Source organism: Astyanax mexicanus, chromosome 7 (assembly GCF_023375975.1).
Source record: "Astyanax mexicanus isolate ESR-SI-001 chromosome 7, AstMex3_surface, whole genome shotgun sequence".
Classification (NCBI taxonomy): domain Eukaryota; kingdom Metazoa; phylum Chordata; class Actinopteri; order Characiformes; family Acestrorhamphidae; genus Astyanax; species Astyanax mexicanus.
In genome coordinates this window covers 16731985-16754410 of record NC_064414.1, presented here as the reverse complement: position 1 = coordinate 16754410, position 22426 = coordinate 16731985, and the positions used below count along the sequence as shown (strand labels likewise).

The following is a 22426-nucleotide window of genomic DNA, read 5'->3' as shown; positions in this document are numbered from 1 at the left end:
ATTTACAAATCAATTAATAGCCATTAATAAACTCATTAATAAATCATTCATAAACCCTATATAAAGGTAGTCTTATTTTGATGTGGTACCTGCATTTCATGTTTACTTGTGTTTTCTTTGACTAATATTTAAATTAGATTGATAATGCAAAAAAAGGGGCACACACTTTTTTACACCACTGTATAGCGTGTTAGCTTGCTAGCTTTGTTATATTGTATCTAACTCAAATAAACCTTTGAAGTAAAGTAGTGGATAATGTCTTTCTTTTATCTTTTCCTTATTTCCCCAGTTGACTGGAACTGGAAGTACACTTTTGAAAAACAAAAAAAGAAAATTTGGTTGATTTTCAGTTGTTCATGAATAAACTGCTTCTAAACTGAAGTGACAGACATTCATCCCAGATATGATCAGTGTATCATATCAATCACCACAACATGCTGTATTTAAAATGCAGTATTTAATATAATGTTCATGTCCCTGTGCAGAGGACAAGTGAGCAGTGTAATTTGGACAGTGAATGACATAAAATGAAAAACTCTGCTGTTCCATAAACAAAACTAGTGTGTGTGAGGCTCGATAAGCAAAGACAGAAAGCGCTAATCATGTGTAATCTTTAGACGCTGCTGAACGTCAGCAGCTGGTGTGTGAGGCTAACCACAGCGTGGCAGAAAGATTCACAGACAGGAAATGATGTTTGTTCAAATAGAAACAGGAAGTTACTGGACTCAGACGATTTGTTAAGCAGTTTCCACACTTATCTTTTTTCTGGCACAGTATCATATAAATAGCACTGTGCACAAATAAACTACACTGTCCTCCAGGCAGAGGTTTTACAGGATAACTACACGCTGATCCGAGACAATCTCTCACAAAGTTATTCATAGAATCTAATAAAGGCAATATACGATCAGCAGACAGTCTGCTTCAGTCAATACATGTCAACTTTATTTTATACACTGGTTTGTCAAGACAGTTCTGGGCGATGACCGGAATCCTCACAGTTATTTTCCAGACTTTGCCACCACCTGAATGGCTTTGATCCAGTCGTTGCGCTCCTCAGCTGTCGCCGCCTGCACGTAGTAGTGTATCTCATCTGAAGTGATGATTTCGAACAGATTCCCCTCAACCTCATGCCTTTTAGCTGCAGCATTGCAACAAACAAAAGAAAGCTTTTAAATCTCTTATACAACACTTCAGAGAATTAATTAGATGTCTGCAGCCATAATGTGATGCCAGGTCTGCAATTTACGTTTCATTATCATAGTCAGGAAATTTTAAAGAACAGAAAGAAACATGTGGAAGTTCTTGTTGAATAGCTTTGATTATAAATATGTGTTTGAGTTAAGAGGTGGCTGTGGATGGTAATGAGCTGTGTGCTACAAATGCAGAAATGTGATTACATCATATCATTTATGCTTATTGTAGTGATGAATAGCCGCTGATTAACGACTACAATCAATAATCTCTTACCGTCAGGCACATAATCCACTGCAGTTACGACGGATCCACGCAAATGAATGGAGCCAAGAGGATCGTCCTCACCCTAACGAGAGAAACAAATATATATTGTGGGGTTGACAGATTTTCTAATCAAATGATAGACAATTTATTTGGATGAGATAATGTAAGCACTTAATGTTGCATATATTAAAAAGGTCACCGTGAACTTGATGCGCATTAAGGATCATTTAGTGTTTCTCATCTTTACAGTCATATGAAAAAGTTTGGACACTCCTATTAATCTTAATCATTTTTAGTTCTAAATATATTTCAGTTTGATATATCTAATAACTGATGGACACAGTAATATTTCAGGATTGAAATGAGGTTTATTGTACTAACAGAAAATGTGCAATATGCATTAAACCAAAATTTGACCGGTGCAAAAGTATGGGCACCCTTATAATTTTACTGATTTGAATACTCCTAACTACTTTTTACTGACTTACTGAAGCACAAAATTGGTTTGGTAACCTCATTGAGCTTTGAACTTCATAACCAGGTGTTTCCAATCATGAGAAAAGGTATTTAAGGTGGCCAATTGCAAGTTGTTCTACTATTTGAATCTCCTCTGAAGAGTGGCATCATGGGCTCATCAAAACAACTCTCAAATGATATAAAAACAAAGATTGTTCAACATAGTTGTTCAGGGGAAGGATACAAAAAGTTTTCTCAGAGATTTAACCTGTCAGTTTCCACTGTGAGGAACATAGTAAGGAAATGGAAGAGCACAGGGACAGTTCTTGTTAAGCCCAGAAGTGGCAGGCCAAGAAAAATATCAGAAAGGCAGAGAAGAAGAATGGTGAGAACAGTCAAGGACAATCCACAGACCACCTCCAAAGAGCTGCAGCATCATCTTGCTGCAGATGGAGTCACTGTGCATCGGTCAACAATACAGCGCACTTTGTACAAGGAGAAGCTGTATGGGAGAGTGATGCGAAAGAAGCCATTTCTGCAAGCACGCCACAAACAGAGTCGCCTGAGGTTTTTGTATCCTTCCCCTGAACAACCATGTTGAACAATCTTTGTTTTTAGATCATTTGAGAGTTGTTTTGATGAGCCCATGATGCCACTCTTCAGAGGAGATTCAAATATGAGAACAACTTGCAATTGGCCACTAGGGTTGTGCCGATGGACGTTATCATCATGGATGGTAACCATTGCGATGCCACGGCCACTTTTTTGTTTTTCCAGAAACATGCACATACTTTTGTTACTCGCCCCTTAAAAAATGTACAAAAGAAAATAAATTATGTAATTTCTATTATTATTAGAAAAATAACAAACAGAAATAAACCCAAAATGTTGACAAAAATATAATCTAACGAATTTCAAAACATAGAAACGAAAAACGCTAAAATGGTATTAATATAACATAATATAATATAACAGCTGGATAAAACAGTTTAGCGTCAGTCATAAGAAACGTGTATACGACAATGACTGTATATACATTTTTCTCTTCTTTTTTCCTTTATGTTTGCCCATGACCCTATCCTTCCTCATTTAATTGCTAATAAAAACAAAGTCTTAAAAAGTCCTCCGTAGAGGGGGTGGTGGTGCAATAAATAAATAAATAAATAAATAAATAGGATAATCTGACCAGCCACCTACTTTATACACTCAGCACTGTGCATTTCTATAATTATTTAAGAGCAACATTTTTAGACATTTAATTTAAAGCCCCTCCCCATCAGCTGCAACAGAAGAGTATCACTATGCAAACTACTGCAAACCATCTATATAAATATCTTAGTTGTTCCGACTTTTTTTAAAACTGTCTAACAACTTAAAATAAAAACAGCACAAAATATTTCCCTCTATACAATGCACAATAACAGTCTATAAAGAAACTACACTGATAAAAACATACAACTCTCTTTTTTTATTCATACAGTTTTGGTGTATGGCCTTAAAATGTTACAGTGCTAAAGAGAAAGAAATATTAATAATAAACACCAGCAATAATCTCACCTCATAATCTCAAAATCTCACCTCTTACCTATGCCCCCCTGCAATTACATTGTCTGAATGCCCCATAGTTTAAATACCTCTGGTTTAGGAGGACGAAAGGCCCAGTGCGCCCTCCTAATCCAGTGAGCACTACTGCAGAGGGGCCAGTGAGGCATATTTAGGCACTGCTAACATAAGAAGGACAGATTTCTGAAGAAGTACAGCAGAGTCTTTACCAACATCACCAACATCACCACTTCCGCTTACAGAAAATATGATGAGGCATATATCAGCCTCAGCTTCACTAGAACAACGGTGGGTCACAAGCAGAGACCACAGACTGATTCTGAAAGTTCTACTTTCTGACAGAGTTTTCAAAACTGAACTGAAGGGTCACTTGTTGAAAACATATCTAAAGGGCTTCACTGAAGCTGCAACTTTACTTCAAATGCTCAGTTTGCCTTGTATAAAACTGAAGTAGAGTTTGGAAACTCTGTGTGTGTGTGTGTGTATGTGTGTTGGGATGGGTGCTCAAAACCCAACCTCCTCTATGTAGTTTGTGCTCTAGAAAGATGCCTTATATAGAGGATGAAAAATGACATAAGTGAATAAATAAATGCACATATAAATAATTGTTTAAATAAATGATTATTATTTATTTATTTAAATATGTATTGATTTTTGTATTTCTACATTTTATTATGTATTTAGTTCCACATTTATTTATTTATTTCCACATTTCTTCATTTATTTATTTACTTATTTATTTCTTTCCACGTTTCTTTATTTCTGCATTTCTTCATTTCTTTATTTCTGCATTTGTATGTTAATTATGTAGGCGGTCCTATCCTCTCTCTAGAGCAGGATTGTTCAACTGGTGAATCAGACAGAAGCAACCGTTTTTTCTAACTACTTTAATGTTCGGCGCCATTGGCTACCGTGTGGCTTTATTTCAGTAAATTGATGTGTTGAAATACATAAATAAATAAATATATAACTAAATAAATGCAGAAACAGTAACAAATAAAGGGGGTTGTATGGAAATATGGAAATTGATTCCTGATATAATTTTAAGTGTGTACTTTTTCATAAAAAAAGTATTTGTTAATGTATTTATTTATCTATATTATTTTTATGTGAATTTTTATTTTTATTTATATAATTATTTAATTAATAATTTATATGTGTATTTATTTATTTATACTTTTCATTTTTTTTATCCTCTATAGCATTAAATGGTGTGAATAATGAACACAACATAATCACCTTAGCGGGGTCGTAGTAGTGGATGTACGCAGGATCGTCCCTTAGGATAAACTTCCTCACCTTCCAGTTTTTTCTTCGGTGGCCCTGTAAAAACAGAAAGTTCACTCTTCCTCTTTGAGTGGATGGATATAGATGTAGAAACTGAAGTACAGCTGCCAATAACCACAACTTCTGTTATTTCTTCTGGTTTAGCTTTTGTGTTGAGAGTCGTAGTTGAAAGTTGTAGACCAGGATCCGCAACCTTTCATGCCACGATTTAAATATTGTGTTTTGTCTGGTGTTTGTCTCACAGAGGGACAAATAAAAAACACCTCAAACTCTTCATTTATTATTCCTTCTTCAGTAGAGCTTAGATTCTCTGCCCGAACCCGAGCAGACTCGAGGCCCGACCCGAAAGAAAAAACCTAACTAACTGGAACTGTATTGTGTGTTTAAAACTAACTAAAACAAACTGAAATTACTGATACAATAAGTGTTTAATTTATTTATAAGCACTGTTTTCACTCCTGCAGTTGAACAGCGGTGGGTGTTGTGTTGTGGCAGCACGCGGCACCACTCTGTCCGTGGCATTAGTTCTTGTTCACAGGGCTCACGCTCGCCGCAAATACGACAAAACACTGAGAAACTGCAGAATTATGTATGGGATTAGAATATGAGTGTTATCGAGATAAAAGCATGTGTTCTGTAGAGAAACAGAAGATACAGTGTGTGAGAACCTTTACCTGTGAGTAGCTCATACACCAGAACATGCAAATCTCTCTCTCTCTTTCTCTCTCTCTTTCTCTCTCTCTCTCTTTCTCTCTCTCGTTTGTGTTTCTTAGATTGATCTCTCTGATGAGATGTGTGAAAACTATTAAAAACTAGCAAGCACACTCTAAAAATGAATAAAAACTAACTGAAATGCAGTAGAAAAAAATAAATATTAAATTAAATAAAACTATAATGAAAAATGTTATAATCACGTAGCTCTGGGCGCACGTGAATGCCTCCACGTTTGACTTGCAGCACTCAGGGTAGCTGTTCTTAAAAATCATTTTAATTAAATAATAGTTCTATGCTTCTATGTAACAGTGTTAATTAACATAATTCTGATTATATTTCACTCATTCAAACAGCCTGAAAACAGCCAGTTCATGGTTCGGGTCGGGCTCGGGCACGGGCAGAACGTGCACGGGATCGGGCTGGGTCAGGTCGGATTTTTTGGGCCTGATCTAACATCTATTCTTCAGGAAACTCAGTGACATGTAATGATATCATGAAGAAACATGGAAGCTTCTGAATGGCACAATCCTCTTAGGGTTTAATGAGCTTATGGGTTTACTCCCAGTGATACCTCAGCCAGCCATGTTCAGGAAAAAAAAGTATGACTGGCCTCCTTCTCTCTGAGTTGACAGAATGTGCCCCTTCAACACTTAGCATGAGGCTAGCCAGCATAAGCATCTGTTAGCTAACAGAATTGGCTTGGCTGAATGATCTCTTCCAAGCATGCTGAACTGTTCAATATACTGAACATTACGCTGTCTTCATAGCTGTTTCAAAGGTCTTAAATGAAGCAAGCCATTATTATTATTATCTTTCCAATAAAACAAGAGCCAGTGCATGATTAAAAAAAAACCTTATTAAAAAGTTTTGATTATTTTGTCTTTGTCTGTGTTAACTAGGTGTGTAATGAAGCATCGTAACATGATACATTGCGATGGAAAAATTAAGATGTGCACTGTGGGAACAGATAATTCCCTCTTCTGTTTACCATTCAGTCTCCATCATTTGCATCGCTTGAACACCAGAGATCAGAATCGAATTAAAGTATTAAAGTAAAAGAACTGAAGTAAGAAAATCACCAAAAAATGTAAATATACACAAAAAAACTATTTAAATAAGTAATTAATTATATTTCCACCACTGTCCACCATTGAGATTGTTTACTTTCACTCTTGATTATTAAAAAAAAAAAACATGATTTGTTGAGAAATTATTCACCACAGTAGTTTGTTTAAGCCTAAAACAGCACTAATTAAGTTTATATTGTTTATACTGGAAACATTTATCTAAGGTGCAGTTTAAAATGTTCATACACTTATTAAATAATAATAAAAAAATGTCACTATTTGTTTTAAATATTGTGAGAAAATCAAAACAAAAATCCAGAATCATGATCACGGTTAACTGTTTGCACTAGAAAACTTGCACTAGAAAAGTGTGTATAATATATATATATATATATATATATATATATATATATATATATATATATTAGTATTTATTTATTTTTACTGACTGATTTATTTTAATTATAAGCATATACCAGTTTCTGGCAGGATGTGACAAGCAAAAAATCCCCTCGTCACCCCTTTTAAAATCACACCACACTCCACTACTAATTACAGCACATCAGTTCTCTGGTGTAAAATCTGAGAGATTTCCACTTTAGAAACAAAAAATGCTTCAGTAATCTCTAATGATGCATTCTATACAGAAACAGATTGATGCACAATGATGCATCTTCCTTTGATCTTCATCTCCTCACATTTCAACCCACAGTTTACCACAGATACAGATCATACACTCACCTGTTTCAGCAGACAGCCCTGTTTCACTATGGCCCCTCTGAACTCTTCCTTCACTATCACGTCCTCGTCACTGGAGTATCCTTCACAGAAGAATCCGCTATCAGCCTGCCACACAGCATCAGACTTTATTTCAACTTCAGAAAATTAATATAATTACTTAAAGAGACATCCACTCATATAATATATTTACTGCTGTTAAACTGTGCAGAATAAACAACATCTTTGTCAGCAAAGATATTTAAGATTTATTTGATAAGTTATTGTGATGAATACTATTCATACTAAAATATTACACAGAAATACTCCTTTGCACTGTTAATAAATTTCATTATACCTAAGTGCTCTAACATGCATTAAATTGTGATTTTCAGAATTCAGATGTTACTTAAAATTGGAATATTTTAAAGCTGAAAGAATATTAACTGCTGACTCTACACTGGACTGTGTCACGCTCTTGCTCTGTGTTTCTCCGTTTCCCAGTGTGTTCCTCAGTAATTTTCCGTCACGTTTGTTTAATTTGTAGCTCCACCCCCTCGTTACCTGTTTCCCCAGGTGTGTGTTTCCTGTGTGTATTTATAGTCCCCTTGTGTCTTTGCTCCTTCGTCTGTTGTTTTGTCTAGCCATATTTTGTAGTTCATTGCACTCTCCTATAGTCCTTGTTTATTTATTGTTTGTTTATCCCTGCCCTGTTTAGTTGATTCTGTATTATTTCAGTTCCTCGTTTGTTTCTTTTGTTATTCCTCCCTGTTTGTTTATGTTTGCATTATCTCTCATTTGTTCCTTGTTTGTTTGTTATTTATTAAATAAAATCCGTCTTACCCTCGTTTACGTCCGCCGTTACTCTTAATAAACACTGTGTGAGTTATTAATGTAAAAAAATCAAAATTTCTGTTTGTTATAACACATCACTATGTACATATTCTGCCTGTATTTTTTTATTTGCATTTTTCTGATTTAGTTGTAGGTTGTAGTCTGGGCTGAGGTTCTCTCCTTTACTGCTGTTATGTATCCAGCCTGTGTTTAGTCAGTGAACTTTAAACTTTATCAGTATAGATACATTTACATGGGGGTTGTTTTTGGAGAGGAATGAGGGGCCTTTGCAAATGTGTGGGCTTTGTAAGTGTGAAAATGACGAGTGTGGCGCTTGATCTTGAGATTAGAACTACTGTGTGAGTCTAACAGTTAAATGCGCAGATTGTTAGCAACATTGCTACATCTTCACATGAAGCATATGACACCTTCTGTTACTCACATACTATGATCAAAAAGTTGTTGCCTGTCTTTATCACCTTTTTACACATTAACAGTACCGGCTAATATAGCTACAAATAGACATACACAGCTCTTCAGATCAGCCAAATCTGATGACAAATGTTAATGACAACTTTCTCCTATTATATAGTAATAAAACAGAAGTTGATAGAAATAAATGATCAGACTTAATGCGAAATCTGGCCGATTACTCACATCTGGTTCAGCAGCTAAAAATCTTACATATCACAGCAATGTCATAGATTCAGATCTAGCATTTGATACATACATATGTAATGTTATTAGAAAATCTCTTCTACACCTCTGTAACATTGCCAATCTAAGAAAAGCCTTATTGTAATGCACTACTGTCAGGAAGTTTCTGCAGCCACTTATATACTTAAGCTAATTCAAAATTGATTTTTAGTAGTTCCCAGAATTCAGAGGAGCTCTGCAGGAGGAAGAGCAGCACCACAGCTAGCCTCTCTCACGTCTGTTTAAACAATGGACAGCATTAACTTACTACATAAAAAAATGTCACACATTAGCAGCATGACGAAGGCTGTTTGATTGTGCACGTGACCACTGTATAAAGAAAACAGCTGATAGACTTTGTGTGACGAGGAGGGGGGGCAGCTCTATTTTCATTCTTATATTCTGTTTAATTCTATGCTTTTGAACTTTTTTATCTTATAAGAGAGAGACAACAAAACACAACTTAATGCTTTCACTTTTAAAGGTGTTGGAACTGATTGTAGAGGTGTTTGAGACCCCTAAAAAAGGCCATTTGATGCTCCTAGGCTCTACCTTTACAAACACACACCAGATAAACTATTCAAATATGACAATGCTTGTCCACACACTGCTGCAATCTCAAGAGCTGTATGGCTGTATGGATTATCACAGAACACAATTAGGAACATCCTTAATCCCAGGGTTTGTGGCATGCTGTGTTACACATACGTCTCACACTACTTCTGCATGTGTATCTGAAATAACATGACCAAGTAGAACCCAAACTCTCCAAATGTTCTATCATTTATTGCTCCTTGGATCCTCTATCTTCCTTACCACTATCATTTCAAACCCACACTTCCTTCTGGGTGCAGCTATTTCTGCTGAGTGTATGCTGTGGTTGTGGTGTAAGCTGACACAAAGTGCTCTAATACTCACAAAGTAGTAAAGTGCATCAGGCTGGTCCAGCGCCACCGACTCGGCTCCACTTTCAGCGGCTTCTTTGGAGACGTCTCCAGCAGGCTGCAGGAAGCCCTCGTTCAGCAGCCCTGTGGCCAGCATCAGCCCCTCTGCCCGGTTCCTGACCTTCCCCTGAGAGACCAGCCAGTCCACCACAGTGCTGCCTGTCAGGAGAACAGCACATTTACCAGAACTGCAGAGCAGCACAACACAGACTGCAATGACATTATGAGATACATTGAAGGCGATGAATTGTCCTGCATATGGTTCTATATATAGACCAGTCCTAGAATAAAACCCCATTGCTTAATATTCAGTTTTTACCAACTAGTTTTTATATGTAAGTTCCATAATTATTTGGAATATTATATATAAGTTCCATAATTATTAGCATGGGAATATGTTTTCCAAAACAAAACAAAACAAAAAAAACAAAAATTGCACACAACTTTACTTTTATATTAATTAATTTTTTTTTATTAAATTTAGAGTATTCAGAGGTGAAATGAGTTTTATCTTTTTTCTTTTTGGAAGGCCCTGCTTTCTTTTTTTTTTTTTTGGAAAAAAAGCCCAAAAATTGACAGTTACAACATCACAAAAAATTGCACATAAAAAAAAATTCATATCATATTACAATAATTATTAATATTGCCTCTGCCATGATCTGCTTTCTCTCACTCACTGAACAAATCCCGTCCGGGAGGGGGGAAAAACACTGCCCACCCACACTAAAAACTGATTGGCTGTCTCACAAACTCTTTGCAGAGAACAGGCCTATCAGAACCCTCTCTGTTTTCTCTCTCTCCTTCCCACACGCGATTAGAGAAAAAAAGTCTGTGGCCTGTGTGCGCGTTTGGGGCACTCGTTCTGAATTACAGCAGATTATATGTGACTCGCGGGAGTCAGGGAGCCACTACCGAAATGCGGTAGACTCCCACAGCTTCAGGGAGACTGTGATGGTTTATCCGTACACACACCCAAACCCTAATCAGGTGTATAGATTCATTACTGATTAAACTGACTGATCATTCAGTCTGATATATCTTACCAGTGAAGCAGTGATTGAAGAGTTTCTTATCTTTTTCCAGCTTCATCTCTTTAACTCCTGAGTCTTGGTCTTTCATCAACGTATACAGCTCGCTTAAAAGAGAACATACAGCAGCCACACTGTTAAAAATCCAATTTACAAACTTTTAATGACTATTTTGATTAAGAAGTAGATTGAGCTAAAAGCCTTAGAAAAAATATGAACCACAAAAAGCTTTAATTTAAGTCAGCAAGAAAACTTGTGAAATGAGGTACCAAGTTCAGGTGGTATATAACTAAAGTCTCCTATTCCAGTAAAGAGACGTAACTCATGGTAATTATTTGCGTTTTTTCTCTAGTACTAAACTACAGCGGCAGAACAGAAACATTGTTTTATCCACAGTAATATCAGGATCACAAAATTAAATCTTTCTATATATTAAATGAAAAATGCAATAGCATATTTCATTGTACTCAATAACTGTCCTCAATAATAAGTAAATAAGTAAATTAAACAAGTAAATAAGTAAATTATTTGTCTCATAAAATCTCGGGATTGTACCTCAGATTAACTGTTTCAGGTAATCGTATGGACTTCCGGGTGGACTTCCTGGCGAACCTCTTGCCCCCCTGTAAACAGGTGATGGCTCTTTTGATGTCTTTGACCCACAGCTCTCTTTCCTCCAGGTGAGTAGCTTGGAAGAAATGGTCCTGCTTCTTCGTCATGCTCAGCTTAAACACAAACTGCCAGAGAACAATACAAACTGTTACCAAAATCTAAACATATACCTGCACTTTAACTTCTGTCTGTTAATACAGGTTTCTGCTGTCATCAAATCATGAGTCACATACATCATTATACATGCTACAGCTAGCAGTGAGAAGAGAATTGAATCCAAATTGTTACATTTACTTTGCCTTTGTTTGATTGCAGACAGTATAAATTCAAGATACTTAATGTTTTGTCTTGTCAAGTTCCTTTCTGCTCTTCATGATTGAAACACACTCCAAACAAAGTTGAGATTTAAAGGATTACTAACATTGCAAAGTTGTGTTATTTTTAGAATGCACTGCAGGCCTATGAAATTTAACTAAATGTAATAAGGCCTGTGTTGTTTTGTTATATTAGTAATACAGAGCGAATGGCTGAAGAAAAACAAAATAAAGACTTTGGAGTGGCCTAGTCAATGTCCTGACCTGAATTTGATTGAGATGATGTGGCATGATCTTAAAAAGCCCATTCATGCCTGAAAACCCTCCAATGTGGCTGAATTACAACAATTTTGTAAAGATGAGTGGAGCCAAAATTCCTCCACAGCGCTGTAAAAGACATTGCAAGTTATCGCAAATGCTTGGTTGCAGTTGTTGCTGCTAAGGGTGGCCCGACCAGCTATTAGATTTAGGGGTAATCACTTTTTCACACAGGGCTATGTAGGTTTGGATTTTTTTTCTCAAAAAGTTTAGAATACTCCTCATATTTTTGTAAATATTATTCTATATTTTCATTGGACAACACTGATGACACTTTGATACAATGCAGTCAGTGTACAGCTGATATAATAAGAGTACATTTTCTGTGACCTCAAATAACTGTCTGAATTTCTAAACCCCTGACAACAAAAGTGAGTGAATTTCTCTCATATGTGAGAAACTGCTGTGAGAATTGTGGCCTAGGCTATAAGAAGATTGATAACATCCTAAATCTAATATACAGGGCAATGGCCAAGCTCTTAGCAGTTATCCAGGAGGGCTCAGAACAGATCTCCCCAAGGTCAACCAAAGACACTGAATCCATGTGTTCAGCGTATTATTCAGAGGTTGGATTTAAAAACAGATGTGTGTACTGCCAGCATTGCTGCAGAGGTTGAAGAAGAGGCAGGTCATGTGTGAGGAGTGAGGAGGAGTACCAAGAAAACTATCCCTTGTCTACAGTCAAGCATGGTGCTGGTAGCATCATGATCTGGGGCTGTATAAGTGATACCAGCACTGGGTATTTTACATTGTATCTTTACAAGTTTCATGTGTTTGGTATTATACCATGAGAAGTTAAAATATTTACAAAAATGTAAGGGGTTTGAGAAACAGTGAGAGAAACTGTGTTTATGGACAGCTCTGCACAAAAGTATGAAATGTTGCTTTCATATCAAAACTGTGCTTTTGTATTTATTTTGATTTTCTAATTATTATTTAACACTACAGCTGCGCAAAATTTTTAGTGGTTTTGTTCTTATGTTTGCAGGCTGTATTACCATTCTCTTGTTGAAGTCCTGACACGGGCTGGTCAGTGTGGCTCCTTTTAATGGAATCATGCCTTTGGGACTGCTGTCCGTCTTCTTTTTATAAAACTCTATTCCATCATCTGCTAAGACCACCCACACTGCTTTCCATGAATTCAGCACAGTACCCTGGAATAAAACATATAAAAAATAAATTAATTAATATATGCTGACTTCATAGTTTTAGATTCCTAACAGTAGCTTTATTTTTATCTTTCCCAAAACGCTGGGTTTTCTTGGTAACATTACAAAATATCAGTTCCTTTAAATAAAAACTTAATGACTATTTCATAGCTTTATGTTATGTTAATGTCATTGTTCCATACACATTAATAAGTAATACCATTTCAATTATTATTTACAGTGGGGGAAAAAAGTATTTAGTTAGTCACCAATTGTGCAAGTTCTTCCACTTTAAAAGATGAGAGAGGCCTGTAATCATATGAGAGATCAAGCAATTTCTGGCTGCCCCAGATCTGTAACTTCTTCTTTAAGAGACTCTGTGGGCAGATCTGCCCACAACCTCAAACAGTCACACTTCAAACTCCACTATAGTGAAGACCAAAGAGCTGTTGAAGAACAACAGAAACAAAACTGTAGACCTGCACCAGGCTGGGAAAACTGAATCTGCAATATACACGCAGCTCAGAGTGAAGAAATGAGAAAATGAACCTGAAATGGACCTAAAAGATAACTGCTAATCTCCCTCGATCAGGGGCTCCATGCAAGATCTCAACCCGTGGGGTAAAAACGATCACAGGAACGGTGAGCAAAAATCCCACAACCACACGGGGGGACTGAGTGAATAACCTGCAGTAAGCTGTGAAGCATGGGGTGGCAACATCAGGCTGTTTCTCTTCAAATGGTCCAGGACGACTGGTCCGTGTACACGAAGGAATTAATGGGTCCGTGTATTGTGAGATTCTGAGTGCAAACCTTCTTCCATCAGCAAGGGCATTGAAGATGAAACGTGGCTGGGCCTTTCAGCATGACAATGATCCCAATCACACTGCCAGGACAGCAACAAAGGAGTGGCTTTGTAAGAAGCATTTTAAAGAGGACATGAAACATTTCAGTTTGTACAAGTTTTCTAAGGGATTAAATATAATGGAATTTATTTGGGGGGATTTTTTTATATAAAATGTTTACACACTAAATTATAATATATTTATGTTTGTTACGTTTGAGCTAGGGCACCGCCATGTTGCCCGTGCAGCACTGGTGACTTCCCGAGGTTGGTTGGTGAAGAGCCAGGTACATAACTAGCATAAAAGAGCTTGTTGTTTGTGGAGATTATGGATGAAGATGAAGCTGAACTTGGCTAACATGGAGCATTTACTCAGAGATCTTTCCTATATAAACCTGAGCAGAACTTTTTAGATGCTTTTCTGAGAGCGAGATGTTTTGTAGGTGTCTATTCTCTCTCTGCGTGGAGCCGTGCAGAAACCCTGCAGCCCGTCAACAGCAGGTACTGCCATCCAGTGAACTAGCTTGTTTATATACATTTAGCTATTTAACATGTAAAGTCCAGAGTTCATTAAGACTGAATGAAACGTACATGATTTTAGTGGATATTGAAACACCAAGGCACTGTTTGGTAGATAAACTGTTCAGTTTGGAAGATAGAATGCTTAATGGGTACTTAGCTTCATCTAGTTAGTGTTAGTTAGTTAGCTAGCGTTGGCTAGCTATGGTAAGATAGCTAGATAAGTAGCTAACACTAGCTATGTTATCTTTTAATTGTCAGCTTATCTAGACTTTCGGTAAGTTACCTCTCGCTGCTCTGCTGGGTGAGCGCGTTGTTTGGCTCGTTTCTTGCGGCTCACAGCTGCTGCTGTTACAGTACCTCCAGTCGGATGGTCTGTACATCCCAGCTGTTCAGAGGAAAAATTAAAACGGAGGAAAAAGCCTCGGACTTCAGCTTATTTGTCCAGCACTAATGCTCCCGACTCAAAACCCTCTCCTCCACATAGTCCTGGTCTAGAAAGTGCTCGCCACTAACCCCTAGCGTTGCAGCTAACCGGAGGATTCTCGCGCTTCAGCCCCGCTAGCCACCAACGAAGAACAGCTGTGAGGTGAGGTATGAAAGTGAAAGTAAACAATTTTCTCATTCTTCACCCTATAAAAGTATACTACTCCCAGTATTACTACACCCAGGGGCAATACAAAAGTGCCCCCGATTTGCATTGATTGTTGGTTTGGATTTTATTATCTATTGAGGAACTAAGTTACTGTAGACTAGGGTTGCAGCGGTAACCGGTTTCACGGTATACCATGGTATTAAAATGCACGGTTATCATACCGTGTGTGTTTGCTTATTACCGGTAAAACGCAAGCCAGCGGAGAAAGTCACCCGCGCATGCGCAACTCTGCTCCGCTTCAGCTGCTCAGCACACAGCGGTGAGAACAGCAGAAAGTGCATCAGAATAAACAAATCTCCGTCCGCCTAAAAAAAGGCTAAACTAAAATCAGCAGTGTGGGACTATTTCAGAGACCCGCCGAACGCACCCGAGGATGGTTATCCGATTTATAATCAATGTGGCCGTAAAGTCACAGCTAAAGGTGGACATACGTCAAACCTGTTCTCCCATCTCCAAGAACACCACCCCGCCGTGCAGAGCAAAGTATGTGTTTAGTTTATAATTTTAATCTGAACATAAATAAAACTTCTTTGTAGTCGTGCACAACCCATGCGGTAAGCGCCCGCAAAAGCGCTGAGTTATCCGAAATTTGGGCACGCAGGTACAGGCGTGAAGTGCGTGCTACGACGGATTCACGTGTCCGTGTAAAGGTGCTCGCCGGACTGGATGTGAAAGACGCCATTCATTTACATGCGTTAATTTTCAAATTCTGACGTGCCTGTTTTTCATGTGTTAAAACCAGACTCATAAATAAGAAATAAATCCCCTCTATCTGGTTATATACCAACTTGGCAGTAAAACGGACGTTTACAACAGTTGTTGATCAGACACTGACCCAGGCTCAGTTTATCAGATATTAAATAATTTAAACTTAAATAATTGTACTGAATATTTTAAACACAGGATCTTTACTTCTTAGAGGACATGTAATGTGTGACACGTGTGTGTGTGTGTGTGTGTGTGTGTATGTAAATATATATATATATATATATATATATATATATATATAATTATATACACCCTTAATGACCTTAAGAGTAGTGGAAAAACCTGGTTTCCTTCACCTAATGGTGTACAGTTTATTTTTTTTAAGGAGACATTATCTATATAGTTGTTCCAGGTTTCTACAATAAATAGTTAATTGAACAAAAAACCTTTGTTGTAATTTCTTTAAGGGTCAGTTTAATAATATATGTAACAAACTGTGATTCCGTGATAACCGTGATACCGTGGTATTTTCTGAGACGGTTATCATACCGTGAAAATCTCATACCGTTGCAACCCTACTGTAGACTAATAGTTTATGTCAGTGAGGCGTTCGGGAACCAACCTCGTGACGTCACTTTCAGCGCTGGGACAAGATGGCGCTGCGCTTACTTAAGAAAATGACATTTAGATTGCTTATTATTTTAATTCAGTTTCACTGACAACTGTTAAACTTATAAGATTTGTAAGAGTGAAAATACATCTTATGAATTATACTAAATACTTGAAGTGTTTCATGTCCCCTTTAAGGTTCTGGAGTGGCCTAGCCAGTCTCCAGATCTCAACCCCACAGAAAACCTTTGGAGGAAGTTGAAAGTCCCTCCAAAAATGAACTTTTGTTATTGATCAAATACTTATTTTCCACCATTTCCACCATTATTTGCAAATAAGTTCTATAAAAATCAGACAGTGTGATTGTATGTGACTTAAGGAGAGGAGGGGGATCTTTGGGTCCGCCCCATGCCAAGATGCGCAGTCCCGGTCATTTCCAGCTGGACCTTATTGAAGAATAGCCACCTAGCCATCTTCAAACCCTGCTTCAACACGGACTCAAACATTAAGAGGCTAAAGCCCCACTGAGCTATGTTTATTTCAGTTGTTTTGTGTGTGGGTAGAGAGCTTTTTCTAAAAACAAGGTAAGTTTTAAACTTATTCACACACCCTGTGACTGTGTCGTTTGTGCTTCCGGACTACCGGATTACAGTGGCTGTGCCTGAGGGGAACCATCACATATAAATATATACAGTACAAATAATTCATTTTAAATGTTTTTTCATAAATGTATTAGCTTCTGTTTGTGCGTAGTAAGTAAGGTGACCACATATGTGTGGGTGGTTATTTCTTTTTCCAGTTGCTAAATCAGGACCAGGACATGACTCATTATGAGACAGTTGCTGTTGGATGTGTCCTGATTTTACAGTTAGCCAATTAGCATTGCATCGTAGTGTTAGCAGCATGCTAACCTAGCTACCACCCTGATCCTTCGCCCCACTTTTGCGCTTAGAACGCCAGCTACCAGCTAGTCAGTCAACACTCAACTATGATCTATAGAGATGCACCTGCTTCTGCTGAGGTTCAACCTGTGACAGAGTAAACTAGTCACAAACAGGTCTGACTTTATGGGGATTAATCACGTTCCTCCTTTAAAAGACAAATGAGCATCATTTTATTATGTGAGTGATGTAGTTTTTGAATCTGGATTGCACATATTGTATCTCCCCAACTGTTAAATAGTGTGCCTTTATTTGTTTGCCCTGATGCCAATCTTCATTCTGCATCTGCTGGACCTACAATACAACACTGTCTGATGAAAACTGAACTAAATGATTAATGTGAATGTTTTATTTCATGATTAATGGGAGGCAATGCTGCGTGACATTACCACAAAAATGATTTTTTATGCAAAGTAACAACAGTAAGTTATCCAGCTGATACATTTAAACTGTGTGATGTGGTGATAGTCTGGTTATAATAGAGATTAAAATCAATGTTAATTTATCTACTAGACAAGACCCCTCGGCAATTATCCTCCCAACATCACAAAGAAATACTTTGGGTGACTGCTTATATATTCTATATAAGGTCAAAACTCATCTATTTACAGTCATATAATGGTATAAAAGAGATTGTTAGAATATATATCTACAGCACTATTTAAAAATTTAACTGATTAGGAAAACTTCACTAATACTAATACTAATACAAATAATATATTTATGTTCTACAGGATGTTTGAAAGATTGCTATGAGGTTCTGGTCCGTGTGTCAGGCAGTACCCAGAGATTATTTAGGAAGGTCCCTGAACTCACTGTGCTGATCTTGAAACTAGTATGAGCAGAGGTTGTGCTATTGTATCTCCCCCCCCCCCCCCCCATCACCACCCCCCGAGGTCATGATGTGTTTTCTGAGATGTGTGTGGCTATCTGACCCAGAGTTCATTCTTAACCGGTCTGGCCTTCCTGTTGAGCCCTCGCTTCAACAAGACGTTTCGCTGTCAGCAGAAATCTGCCCCTTACTGGATGATTTATTCTTCATTACCCAATTCTGAGTAAACTCTGAGATCTCGGCAGACCTGCAGTTCTAGAAATGATAGAGATCACATTGTTCCCTATTTTAACGGGTGATGAGAATTTTACCTGTAACTGCTTCCCCAATACCTGCATTATTTTATGAGCTGTGCTGCTGCCACTGTACTGGCTGATGAAACAGCTGCATTATGTGGAGGTGTTGCTAATAAGGTTCTTTGCGAGTGTATATACTGTATATTAATCATTTATTAATGCCTTTTTTAATGAACATTAAACATGTATGTTAATGTCTATAATAAAGCAAGAAAGATAATACAAAACTACTTCATAAATTAAATAGTATGTAGGCGTGTAACAAATGTATAAATAATGATTATTATTTTCTTTATGCAACAAAGGAAATTATAATCTTTTGTGCTCAAAGAAAAGCGCAGTGACTCGGCTCCAAAAGATCAGAAAACACCTCATGCTGACCTGTGCACAGATCAGCTCATCCACACACCTTAAAGAGTGATGATGGGAAAGAGTGAAATCTACCCAACCCAGAGAGCATTCCGGCAGTATATGGTAAGCTGCATGGCAGGGATCGAACAAGCAATTTCAGGCATTCTGTATTCCTCAATGGCTTCATATCTTAGCGTTTTTTCTCTATGAGGAAAATAAATTGGCTTTTCAAAAACTGGCCTCTGTCACATTCTGTGGTAAATAAATATGTTGTGAACCCTGTACATTTTATTCTGTGTACATTTTACTCTTGAACGACACTGGATCCTCTGAATTATGAGATCGTTTAAGAGTCAAAATCAGAAAAATGCTAACTTTAAGCTAATGCTACAGCGGATTGAACTGAGGTCCCAGCACAACTGCAGAGATCGGCCGGGGACTCTTTTTAGCGCAACACCAGCTAACTCCAGCTGTAAGTTTACAGCATTTTACACACAGCTGATCCAACTAATGAACTAACTGCCCTCTCTGAGGAGAACTGAGAGTGTTAAAGCAGCAATTCAGTAACCCAGCAGCACAGAATTACTCCAGAACCTGCTTTAAACACTGTAACACATTTGAACATTTACCGTATTTACTGTGCAGTAAAATAAATTTTAAAGCTTTAACAAAGGCTACACTGCTCAACACAACCAGGCTGAAAGTGTTTTTACCTCTCTAAATGCTTTAATGATACTCTGCGAAGAAGAAGAAGAATCCAAAACGAGATCTGACTGGAGTTCACTGGTGTTGTGCCATTTAGGAGGTAAATGTACAGAGAATAAAACATACAGGGTTCTAAACATATTTATTTACCACAGAATGTGACAGAGGTCAGTTTTTGAAAAGCCCGTTCAAATCTTAGACACAGAAGCCCAAATATGGGCATAAACATCATGGCGCGAACTACAAAATGAGGACTTCAGTGGTCTATGTCATCTTTTCATATAAATATGCACTTTCCTAGCCTACCAGTGTTCAGTTCATAGCTCAGCTCACTGCTAATCACACTTTCTGACACTACGCTTACTCATGCATATATACAGCACTAAAACCCTTGTCACCACAGAGCTTCAATGATGAGACTAGCACTTGCCTACTGTATATTTCTCTCCACTTCCGATGCATATGTAAAGTTTACAACATAGGCATATGGACAACGGCACATTACATTTTTAGTGGATCAGTGATCCAGCTTGTAGAGCTTGTTGATGATAAAGAACATGGTGAGCATAAAGCTTGTGCTCTGTTCAGTATATTTATAATAATACATGTGTGTAATAAAATCTCTTGTTCATGTGATTCTATCAGCTATTGTTGAATGATTGTTCTTGCTGCAGTGCATCTGATGTATCAGAGAAAACAGTGTTTAGCTTAGGCTTGTGCTCTTATCCTTTACACACTGAAATTTCTCTCTGTTTATCGAATGGTTTAATGATATTATGGGCTGTAGAGGGAGAAATATGCAAATCCCTTCAAATCTTTCTTTGAGGAACATTATTTTTAAACATTTCAATAATTTTCTCTCATCCTTTACTCTTCAGAGGCTTTAGTGGATACTGATTTTAAATCGTGAATATAACCACCTGTTTAAAATCACATCATTGTTTAGGTTTTTTTTGTATATTAACTAATTCAATGAAGCTGACAAAGCAAAAATGTGTGTAATGTAATTTTAACATTTAAAATGTAACATTATAAAGTCTGATCTTTTTTGTATAGACAGGTGTTAATGTTGCTATATGTACATCAAATGCAGTAAACGTAACATAAAAACCTTTAGTAATGTAGATGCTCACTGTGGGCAAAGGATGCAGTGTTTACAAGTATTTACAAATGGTTTTACAGTTTCTTTCATTTCCATTTCTTTATCCAAAGTTCTGCTTTTTCTGTGAGAAAATCCTCATTTTCTCTTTCTAATGTTGAGGAAAAAGGAAAGACAATTAGTTGAAATTGTTTTTCTTTTTTTCTGTATGATCCAAGTACAGAATACAGCTTTAGTTTTATTTATAATTTAAAATTTTCAAATGCAGTTTTTTTTATATTAATTTATGTATGTAATGTAAAAAAGTTCTGTCTCACACCTAAATATGTGAAGCTCTACACAGGCTGACCGATAGCTGAGTATTTTTAGTGCTGGGTTTTAGGGGAAGTTGTGTTCATTACTTCAAATAACAGCAAAAAGGGGAAAAACACTCGAGTCAGTTTAACATAGACAGTGCAGTTTAACTGTTTCTCTTTCATAAGAAAAGTCAGAAGCTGAAATATATTTTTTATTTTTACCGAACCCTGCCTATAAAACCACAGCAAGCTCCTTACATTAAATTAAGTTTGTCCAAACAATCATTTACAAATTAAAAGCTTTGATTTGTGAAAATTTTTCACAAATTAAAAGCTGTTAAATTACCTCACAGTCAAAAATATTCATACAAACATATCTAATAAGAAAGATGTGTTTTACACACAGTCAGCCCCAGAAAAAAACTTTTCAAATAAATAGTTAAAACACCAATACTTCTGGGAGTCTGTGAGAAATGTACTTCTGACCACAACTGTGTATAAATGTGTATAAATCTATATGTAAAAAATATTGTATGTCTAGATTCCAAGGGATCTTTAGGATCTACTGTAAACTAAGCCTTCAGTTGAAATGGTCTTGATGATGATAAACTGCAGGTTTGTACCTTTTTCACCAGGTATCCCTCCCGGATGGTGCTGGGCTCCATGTCTGCAGGCTGTGTTCAGCTGTGTGTTCAGCGCTAGGTGTGGTGAGTGTGAAGACTGAGGCACTAAACTGTGGCTTTTATATCTGCTTGCATAATAAGTGTATTGACAAAAAGGAAGTGGTTGTGTGAACATGAGTCACACGTTTTCATGGTCAGCTTTAAGCGCTGTATATTTTCAGCCTACACATACCACACATAGCTTCACATAGTTTCAGGTCTTCATGTGTGTCATTGATAATAATTATTATTTAAATACTTAAGCACAGATAAATTATGAAGAAAATGCCTCACATCTAATTATACTGCATATAATTAAATTAGATAAATGGTGAAACAGAGTAAGTGTGTTTGAGACTGATACACACTTTTTCTGCCATGCAACAGTGTTAGATTTGTGGTGCCCTCTTATGGTCATTGTGATTTATTACATCTCATTTTACTGGTAAATAAAGGTTATTAAATCATTATCATTGTTTAATTATAGTTTAATTATATTCAGGGATTCAGCTCTGTGCCCACTTGAAACCTGAAAACACATGATGTGCTTCACATTTCTCAGTTCCAGATCAGTGCAGTTTCTGTTTTACTTGCTTTCATTTCAGTTTCTGAACTCGGTAGAGCTTAGATTGGGCCCAAAATATTCAGCCCGGCATGGACCGAGTCCATCCATGTTGTGCCCGAGCCCGAACTGTCCTATACACTGTTCTTTTGATCCAGAGTCTGATTTAAACGCAATTGTGTTTTTAA

At 37.1% G+C, this 22426-nt stretch overlaps 1 protein-coding gene across 1 annotated transcript; it reads right to left on the bottom strand.

Moving 5' to 3' along the window:
* Nucleotides 1-923: 923 nt before the first annotated feature.
* Nucleotides 924-21745, bottom strand: plek (pleckstrin). The gene is made up of 9 exons (XM_022662949.2): nucleotides 21638-21745; nucleotides 13010-13165; nucleotides 11323-11504; nucleotides 10783-10874; nucleotides 9714-9898; nucleotides 7290-7394; nucleotides 4720-4803; nucleotides 1471-1543; nucleotides 924-1141 (listed from the first exon to the last, which is right to left on the bottom strand). Exons 1-9 carry the CDS (start codon nucleotides 21677-21679, stop codon nucleotides 1002-1004), a joined length of 1059 nt encoding a protein of 352 aa, XP_022518670.1. The 5' UTR covers nucleotides 21680-21745; the 3' UTR covers nucleotides 924-1001.
* Between the last annotated feature and the right edge of the window lie 681 nt (nucleotides 21746-22426).